This window comes from Carassius auratus, chromosome 40 (assembly GCF_003368295.1).
Source record: "Carassius auratus strain Wakin chromosome 40, ASM336829v1, whole genome shotgun sequence".
Lineage (NCBI taxonomy): Eukaryota > Metazoa > Chordata > Actinopteri > Cypriniformes > Cyprinidae > Carassius > Carassius auratus.
Genome location: NC_039282.1, coordinates 3,806,485 through 3,816,556, shown reverse-complemented (window position 1 = coordinate 3,816,556; position 10,072 = coordinate 3,806,485). Strand labels below are relative to the sequence as shown.

General features: G+C 34.5%; 1 protein-coding gene across 1 annotated transcript; it reads left to right on the top strand.

Moving 5' to 3' along the window:
• Positions 1 to 683: 683 nt before the first annotated feature.
• Positions 684 to 9,331, top strand: LOC113058286 (calcium/calmodulin-dependent protein kinase kinase 1-like). Its single transcript, XM_026226049.1, has 19 exons — positions 684 to 878; positions 1,001 to 1,121; positions 2,770 to 2,873; positions 3,515 to 3,852; positions 4,302 to 4,349; positions 4,460 to 4,513; positions 4,740 to 4,791; positions 4,869 to 5,002; positions 5,423 to 5,459; positions 5,555 to 5,576; positions 5,658 to 5,746; positions 5,820 to 6,019; positions 6,106 to 6,159; positions 6,233 to 6,306; positions 6,544 to 6,631; positions 6,715 to 6,843; positions 8,234 to 8,334; positions 8,452 to 8,478; positions 8,601 to 9,331. Exons 4-19 carry the CDS (start codon positions 3,595 to 3,597, stop codon positions 8,671 to 8,673), a joined length of 1,440 nt encoding a protein of 479 aa, XP_026081834.1. The 5' UTR covers positions 684 to 878; positions 1,001 to 1,121; positions 2,770 to 2,873; positions 3,515 to 3,594; the 3' UTR covers positions 8,674 to 9,331.
• Positions 9,332 to 10,072: the final 741 nt, after the last annotated feature.

Genomic DNA, 10,072 nt, shown 5'->3' with positions numbered 1-10,072 from the left:
AGATGAGTCCGATCAAACAACAACCTTCTCCTAAACCAGATGAAACAACTGACAGACTATAGAAGATGGCAGCAAATTAGGCTAAATATAATAGATGAAAACTATTGACCATCACCAATTATTAACCGTTTTAATACCTAGAGTGGACTCTGAATTGGTAAGGTCTTGTAAAATGACTATTTTACAAAGTTGTTTTAACAATAATTTAGTGCCTTTTGCAGAGTACCCAGATCACCAGCACATCTTTACTAGGGGAGTCTGTCAAATGTTCGGTTGAATCTTCTCAAATGGCTGTAAAACAGCATGTCTTTGTGGCCATCGGCGAGACTCAATTCGAGCTTGTGTCAACACCGCCATGATGCTTTAATAAGATGTGATGTTGGAGATAAAGGATGATACTGGAAACCAGGTGGAAAGATAACAGGAGCGCTGCCGCTGAAAACATTGATTGTGGTCGGTGAGTGCAGAAAGCATACATGATGCCCAAGACCGTAAAAATCAGCATCTTGACTGCATATTTGTGCTTGATGATGAGGTTTTGGATCTTTTCAGCTTGAAAAAAAATCGTAGATGACACAACGTCTGAGAGCTTTGAAGTGATTCCACAAAATCTGTTTTTGCCATTTAATGCTAATTTTTAATTTTTTCTTTCCATGAACTTCTGCCAGAGATTCTGGAGAGCGAAAAATGGAAATTGCAATCACAACTTTGAAATCAATCTTACGTCTTTGAAATCTGCTTTTCATGAAACCATATCCCAGATGTACCTCAGACTGATGGAAGGACTGGTTTTCTCCTTAAGAAGCTTATGAATCGCTCGAGTTTCTCCTGCAAAGTTTCTGCATATGGCACAAGAAACATTAGATCAATTATATACAGTGAGTGACGCACATTAGAAAAAAAAATGCATTATATTGCAAGCTTGACAAGAACCTAGCCAACTTTCTCTGTTTGCATTGCACTGAAGACACCATTTGACCAAGAATCTGGTACTTTCCAGCTGAAAGCTTTTTTAGAGTTGTTCAGATGTGGCTGATGTGCTAAGTTCCTCTCCGCAAGCCAACAGTTGGAGGCCATCAAGATCTTTTTACACCTCTGAAGATGCTGTAACTGCAGATCAAGTAAGTCATATACAATGACACTAGAAGTGTATTTAGACACTTTTGAAATCTTATTCATCTGTAAACAAACGTTATCTGACATTTTCAATTTTTGCAAGCAGCTAATCTCAATGACATTTTTAGTTTAACTGACATTTGACAACCAGACGTTTTTTTATTGTCTGTTTGTAATTCGATGTTGAACCAAACTTGAATGAAGTCTGACATTTTCATCTTTCCTTATCTCGTCTTCCAAGAGCTCCAGAAGTCGAGCTGTGTTTAAACACTCCAAATTTAGCATTGAATCCCTTTTATGAGGCATTGCAGCTGTTTTAGTACACATTTAAGAATCTGTTTAAAATATACTGATCTTATGTTCCGACATACTGTAGCATCACATGAAAAACTAAGGTGGAGTACATTGTATTTAGCATTTAGGGTAAATATGATGTCATCAGACAAATGATTCTTAGGCAAAGTTTGCAGCAAGAGGTCCACGTTATAAAGATGCTGCCTCGCAACAAGGCCCTGAGCTGATGCTGCGAGATCAGGCTGCATTTATACATCTTGTAACGTGATCACGAGCTCCAGAGAGATTGGTTGCTTGGGACTTCTGAGCTTTCATTGGAGCCAACCCTCCAAAACTCGTGATAAATGTAGACAAGAAAAAGCACAAAATCATGAGCCGAAATGTATGAGGACTTTCAGCACCTCGGACAGCTCTAGAATAGTTAGAATAACTTATTAGTAATACTAATATTAGCAGTATTATCTGTATGTACATTCTGCTGTTTAGATACGAGTAATCTATGTTTCATTCTATGACATGTAAATAATGACGGTCCACATCCACATTTATTGGCTTTATTAGGGGTTCAAGCACGTAGTGCATTGAAACCCTATTGTAATTTCTTTTATTTTTTTCTCCATTTCCAAATTCCCTTTTTTTATCAAATGTGTACATTTGATGGAATAAACAAAATATACAGCATATAACTAGTGTATTTAGTGTATTTAGATATTTGGCATTAAACGGCATTAAACTCTTTCTAATACCATGAGCATGGCCAAATTAATTATAAAACTATCAACATCCCACCATCAACCCTGTTACTTTATATTTAGTTATATTCCAACATATTGCTTTTCATTAATTTACTAAATATTAGACATCCAATTAATAGAATAACTTTCATTTATATATATATACATACACATTTCCGAACAGGGAAAACTGTTAAGGATATAAGCTTGTAAGGTTAAGGATATAAGCTTCACATGTTCTATAAAAGTATCTTTGTTTTGGATTAAATCCAATTATGCTGTCCAGTGAATGTCCTATATGAGGTTACGTAACACTTGATCTTCTTTCCCACCTCAAGAGTATATTGCTTTTACCCTAAAGTGGTATCCTAGTTATGCTTTGACTTCGAGGTTCAAGAACGTAGCCACTTAGCCATCATCATACTTGCCATACTTTGTGTGTTCACACTTTAAGTACTTTACCGCACTTGGCCTCAGTATGACGTAGCCTCGCTCATTGATTGCTGTTTATGTTCTTTCACTGACTGCTGTCAGTACATGTAAACAGTCTTTTGGAACAGATATAGCCACGCTGGACTAAATGTGACCATGCTAACTAATCCTCTTTGCCTCGGTGATCCCATAGAGTCTGGAGTCCTCTGGGCTTCAGAGGCACAACAGTGTTTTCTGCCTGATGAGTGGAAGACCATGCAACCCTATGGCTGGCAATACAAACTCTTACTGCTCTATGTAAGTAATAACAACAACTATATATAGTAAAAACTAGAAACCTGTACAAATAATACTTTCTTGATTGATACAACCTACTTTTATTTTATATTTATGCTAATTCAAGTTTTATTTATTTTGTAAATCAATTTTGTCACTTTTAGTAGTTTTTTGTGTCAATGTAATTTTAATTGTTTTAATACTTCAACTTAAACTGAATGAATGTTGCCTCAGCGACTAGCTGAAATATTTTTTTTTCAATTTATTTCAGAATTCAATGTTTTTCTTTTTTTTAACTTTAGTTTTAGTTCAAGTTTTAGTAATAAATTATACCAAACAAAAATGACATTTGTTGGTCATGGTTTTAAACCATTGTAGATTTCATTTTTGTGTTTATCACAGCCAATATTCAGACTATTTTAAAATGTATTTTCTCAGTTTATGCATGTTTATAAATGGAATACAGATGGTTTATAAGTAATTTCTCTTTAGCAGTGGTCCTTTTTGTGTGCTATAATAGTACAGAAAAGCATATTTAACCTGAGATGAGAAAGTTCTGTTGTTTAAAGAGAACAACGCATCACTGAAATGTGTTTGAACTTATGGCAACGAGTGTGATTTTTATTGCTGTCAAACTCTGCTATTCTGTTCTGCTTTTACAGTTTGACGTTCCTAGCGAGGCTCTGAAGAACCCTGAGATGTGTGCTTTGTTCTAAACAGCTCAGACTGAAGCGGGACAGTCATGAGTGCTGACGTAGCTAACAGGCTGGATGTGGACCCTGATTACAATGCTGAACTGGCTGACATGGTAGCAGCCATGAACGTGGCTGCCAACAGACTGACCCCTTCTAATGGATACAGGACCACCCCGCATCGCCTCAGTCTCTCCGATCGCAAGCTGTCACTGCAGGAGCGATCCAGTAACCAGAATGGCATCATCCCACGAATAGCCAGAAGACCCACTATTGAATCGAAGCGGGTGTCTATCTCTGATGGGGATGTGAGTTGGGCAGGACATTTTATCCTTTTGCAGCAAAGTGTTACGTGAGATCGTTGAGCATCAGTGGAGTTCATTATACCTGGGCTGTCAAGATATCAAATTTTCACTATACCTGGTTATCAAGCGCAAAAGAATTCATAATTTAGGTGTATCGTTTAAAATTTGCACTCATGAATTGCTAGTAAATTTGGCAAATCATTTTAGAGAAATGGCATACTGAATTAAACATTCAATATAAAAGTAGAAAGACTAAAATATTTTTTTGTAAAATAATATTTTTATGTTTTATTTACAAATGTAGATATATATTTAAAAAAGTTGTTATTCATCTTTAATATTTTTTTATTTTTTTATTTAATGTTTATGATCAGTGAATTACACTCAAAATATGAGTGTATTACATCATCAGTAAGTATTTATTTATTTTATTTTTTATATTCTTCCCACAGGACTGTGTCCAGCTAAACCAGTACAAGTTGAAGAATGAGATAGGAAAGGTTGGTGGTTCTACTTAAAAAATCTTAATTTATTGGTTTGTTTTTTATTTATTTATTTATTTATTTATTATTTCTGGTAACCTTCTTTTTTTTTTTCTTTTTTTACCCAGGGTTCATATGGGGTGGTCAAATTAGCATATAATGAAGATGATGACCAGTATTACGTAAGCATATTGGTTGTGAAATTATATTTTCTTCTCTCAGCATTTAAACATAACATTATCATTTATATTATATTATATTATATTATATTATATTATATTATATTATATTATATTATATTATATTATATTATATTATATTATATTATATTATATGCAATTAAATGGCATTATAATATGATATGATATGATATGATATGATATGATATGATATGATAATTTATTGCAGGCTATGAAGTTGGTATCCAAAAAGAAGTTAATGAAGCAGTATGGATTCGCACGTAAGCAATAAAAATTTACATTACATTTACTCTTATGACTGCAGACTATTAATATGAATGTTGTGATGGTTATGTAGGGCGACGTCCTTCCAGAGAATCCAATGGATCACTAGAGAATCTTTTAAAGCATTCTGGCCTGTTGGACCGGGTGTATCAAGAAATTGCTATTCTGAAGAAACTTGACCATCTTAATGTGGTTCATTTAGTTGAGGTGAGTCAAACACAGTGTCTCAGTTTTTAACAGGATCCTTCACCATACAAGGCAAATGTGTTGGACCATAAAGTCTAACTGTGTTATTTTGGTATATTTTATATAGTATTTATTTTTTTATTTTGAATTAGATTTTATTTTCTTATTTTCAGTTTTATTTTCAGTCATTTTTTTATTTGCTTTTTGTCATTTTTGTTTTTTAAATTATTTCTATTTAGCTTTTTACCTTGAAACTTAAACATATTTATGTAAGTTAGCTGTCAAGGCAATATTACTAATTTAAGTTTAAAAAAAAAATTAATCTAATATTTATATTTAATTATATTTCATCTTAATTTCATTAAACAATGTTTTAATTGAATAACAACTCTGCTGTAACAACTAACCGAAACGCATCTGTCCTGTGAAATTTATCTGAAGGTTCTTGACGACCCGGCTGAGGATAACTTGCACATGGGTAAGTCATTGAATCATTCGTCAGCATTCTGTGATAAAAAAACACTTTGCTTCTTACTCTTTGATAAAAAAAAAATTCTGTGTCCCTTTCTTTAGTCTTTGAGTTGGTACCTAAAGGGTGAGTATTTGTACCTATACGTCATTGAAACACGTATACAAACGTGAGGTTTCTTCAGTTTGTTTTTTCGCCCCGTCCTAGTCCAGTGATGGAGATCCCAACAGACAGTCCTCTAACAGAAGAAATGGCCCGCTTCTACTTCAGAGATGTCCTCCTAGGAATTGAATACTGTACGTTTCCCTAGTCTAGGGGATTTGAAGTTGTCATGTGGCATTTATAAACTTTAGGGTTTTATTTTTTTAGTGCACTATCAGAAAATCATACATAGAGACATCAAACCCTCCAATCTGTTGCTGGGGGATGATGGGCACATCAAGATCGCAGATTTCGGTGTCAGTAATGTGTTTGAGGGGAACGATGCTCTGCTGTCAGACAGTGCAGGAACACCGGCTTTCATGGCACCTGAAACTCTGACTGACCAGGACCTCAGATTCAGTGGAAAGGTCAGGAGATTTATTAAATATTTCTGTTGACACACAGTGAAGACATCGATTCTTTATTATTTACAATCGACTCTCGTTGGATTCAGGCTCTGGACATATGGGCAATGGGAGTGACGCTGTTTTGTTTCATCTTTGGAAGGGTAAGATAGTCACCTTTTAAAATAGCATCTGTCGATATACTGAATACAAATCTGTTCATATTTCTTCGTTCAGTGTCCTTTTCATGATGAATACATCTTAGGCCTGCATGAAAAGATCAGAACTGCGCCAGTCGAGTTCCCAGACATGTGAGTCGCCAGTGCTGAAAATCCCTGTTCTGAACTATTATAGGAAAACGGAGAAAGAAATTGTATCATTTTCAGTTATGCATTAATTTAATTGTAGAGTATTTTTAGCAACTGAAAGGGACAAAGGTGAAAATAGCACTTAATGAATATTCTTATTTAAATAAAGTGATATTACTATAATGTATTTTTAACTATTTTATAAAACCAAAACAAATCTGGGACTCTACTTCTGCACAGGTCTGTGATCAGTGATGGGCTGAAGGATCTCATCATCAGAATGCTGGACAAAGTCCCTGAAGCTAGAATCACATTACCAGAAATCAAGGTGAAATCATATTGAAGGATTGCTGAGAAGTATTGTAGAGTGTATGTGTGTGTGTGTTACTCTGAGTGTGTATATGTGGGCAGCTGCACCCGTGGGTCACGCTTGATGGGACGGATCTTCTGCCTCTGGAGGAGGAGCACTGCACCGTGGTGGAGGTCACTGAGGAGGAGGTGCAGAACTCCGTCAAACTGGTTCCCAGCCTGTCTGCTGTGGTGAGTACATCTGAAGGAAGGAAAAAAAAACAGCAACATTTACCATGCACTGTAAAAAAAATCTATTTAATATAAATAAATAAAAATTAGGAGGAAAAAAAAAAGTTTATAGGATTAGTTCCCTTAGACTAAGGTTGCGCGACAATGATGTAGTCAAAAACGGATAGGTTTTCCCTTATATATTATAGTATACATGACGTTTTCAAAACGTTTCACGTTTACACATATCCGCGAAAACAGCCAAAAACGCTGTATAACGTATGCCAGGCCAAGATGGCGATGGCCTGCTCCGCCCACTTTGAGCTTCAGAAACTCTCATCAGGAGTCTACGGGTGACGTCATGGACACAACGTCCATGTTTTTATACAGTCTATGGTGTTTACACGGAAACGATAATGGTGTTTTTTTGTAAATTTGCACTTTGAAACGCGTTTTCAAAAATATGCGTTTTCAGTCCCCAAAATGCCGTTGTTGTATAAATGAACAGGCAAAACGCATAAACGTATCCTGTTTTTGGCTGAAAACGTTGTTGTGTAAATGACCACTTAGTTTCTCCCAAACACGCACACATGCTGCAATGCATTCTGGGAGCAAACACATCCATATTTTTCTTTATGAAACTGTTATTGTTGAATTTTGTTGGTCTAACATTCACTTTCATTCAAACCCAGAATTGATAAGATATAGTAATGTTTTTGAAAGAAGTCTCTTATGTTCACAATTTATTTGTGCAAAAATACAGTTAAAAACAGTAATATTGTAAAATGTTATTGCAATTTTAAATAACTGCATTCTATATTAATATATTTTCAAATGTAATTTATTCCCGTGATGGCAAGCACAGTTTTTTCCAGCCATTACTCAGGAGTCTTCATATACTGTATATATATATATATATATATATATATATATATATATATATATATATATATATATATATATATATTTTATATATATATATATATTTTATATATTTTTTTTTACATTGTAATGTCTTTACTGCCACACTTGATCAATTTAATGCAAAAAAAGTTACTTTAAAAGAGAGTTCACCCAAAACTGAAAACTGTCATCATATACTTACCCTTGAGTTGTTCCAAACCTGTATGAGATTTATTTTTTATTTAAAACACAAAAGAAGATATTTTGAAGTATGTTGGTAAACAAACAATCAATGGTAGCCATTGATTTTATACATACATATATATATACATACATACATATATATATATATATATATACTATAGAAGTCCGTTGCTAATGTCAACTGTTTATGTGTGTCTCAAAAAGTCCAATGTTGTGAATCAAAGAGTACCATGTTGTGGTTCTTTGTAAAAGTGTGCAGTCTAGTGAATATGTCTAAATGTTCTCTTTTGCACTGTATTTGAAGATCCTGGTGAAGTCCATGCTGCGGAAGCGCTCCTTCAGTAACCCGTTCGAGTGTCCCAGCCGCAGGAAGGGCAGGTCCATGTCTGCCCCTGGAGTTCTTGTGTAAGTCCAGAATGCAGATCCTCGTCCACTGCACGTCACTGCATCCTGAGACTCAGAACACCTGTGATTTCACTGACATTGATATCTTGTTCTTATCTCTCTCCATTATTTCTGCAGGGACATGTCACTGTTTCGCCCTCTAAGGTATCACACAATAGACCTTACTGCAATGATAATCAGCTACATTTAGTATTTCAAACTCAGTACTCATGTTTCTGTGTGTGTGTGTGTAATACATATTCATATTTTGATGGTCTATCCAACAGCAGAGGGAGTAACAATAATGGAAGCAGAGAAGGAGAGCTGGAAAACCTTATTGAGGATGAAACATTTACATAAATTAGCAAAAATCATTTTTCTTATTGGCCCAATTGTGTGATTAGCCATTTTGTCCTCATCTGCGCTGGATTATTTTCAACATAAAAATTATATTTACTGTGTAACGCATGATGTTTATCTTATGTAGGTACCTTTAAAATATAATGCCGCATCTGGTAATACTTTATATTAGAGTAATATTTGTGTTTTATTGCATTTACGTGCCAAACCTAAAGTAAATTTGAAAGAAGTTTAGATTTAAATGCATATATATATATAATGTTTGTATCAGTGCATTCGACAGATAAGCGTGATCCCTTTGCTGTGCAGCAGAAATCAGCATAGCTTTGCATGATATGTATTAGAAGTCTCTGTTATATCAATGGTCTGTATGCTTTTTTTTGGTTGTCCTTTTGAGATTTGAAGTAAAATTGAAAGAGAGAGACAGGCCTATTTTATTTTATTTTTTTATAATAGTCACTGTCGAAACATCTACAGTAAATATGTTTAATTATATAAAAATAAGAATATAAAAACGTATTGCATTCTGAGTATAGGCTTCTGGGCTCCTCTAGTGTGCACTATTATTAATCACTACGGATGTACCCTAGTGCCTCTGTGAGGTTGTTCTCCGATTAGCAACACAAGCCCCAGGGACTCAGTATGTCACTCTTTTTTATTTTTAAATAACCGTCTATAAGGTAGATAGTATGTCAGGATATGGCCTAGACGGATATGTCAAGATGTAAACTTCACTGCTGTTTATCTTTTAATGTTATGATGACAGTCCACTTCGACAGTCCACCAATGATCACACTTTCAAGTTGTATTACAGAACTTTATTAGACCAAGCAAAAGTGTTTGTTAGAGGTGGATAATGAAGGAAAATGGGCCACTGGATTTTACAATGTGGCTTTTTATATCAGAGCTTCAGTCTCATGGGTAATTCAGGACAAAGAATGCAGGTGTTAGATACTTAAACTCCCACTTTGAGGTGTCTCTCCAAAGTATTCCACAAAAACCTGGCAATCATTAAATCGTGTAATTACCATACAAAAGCAAAGAACAGATAATCCCAGTATGTTCAATTCCTGATTTTTTGGAAAAGCTTTTATTTTGCCTTTGTACTCTAGGGTAAATCTCACAAAATATGTCCAAGACTAATACACTTTTCACCCCATATTAAAATTATATATAACAAAAACAAATCCCTCCAAATTCGTATTAATGTAATGCATTTTTTAGAATTCCCATGATTTTTATAGAGGATTGTCATTACTGCATATTTTGTAATAAATATCTAAACAAGATATGTGTGTGTGTGTGTGTGTGTCTGTATGTATTTTTTTATGATTTTTTTTTAATCTAAAACTTAAGTAAATCTTTTTGAAAAAACTTGTAGCATAATGATAATAACATA

Coding starts and splice junctions, on each gene's coding strand:
- LOC113058286 (XM_026226049.1), top strand. CDS start 3,595: ATGAGTGCTGACGTAGCTAACAGGCTGGATGTGGACCCTGATTACAAT. Junction 4,792..4,868: donor GAAGCAGTATGGATTCGCAC/GTAAGCAATAAA, acceptor ATGGTTATGTAG/GGCGACGTCCTTCCAGAGAA. Junction 8,335..8,451: donor TCTGCCCCTGGAGTTCTTGT/GTAAGTCCAGAA, acceptor TTATTTCTGCAG/GGACATGTCACTGTTTCGCC.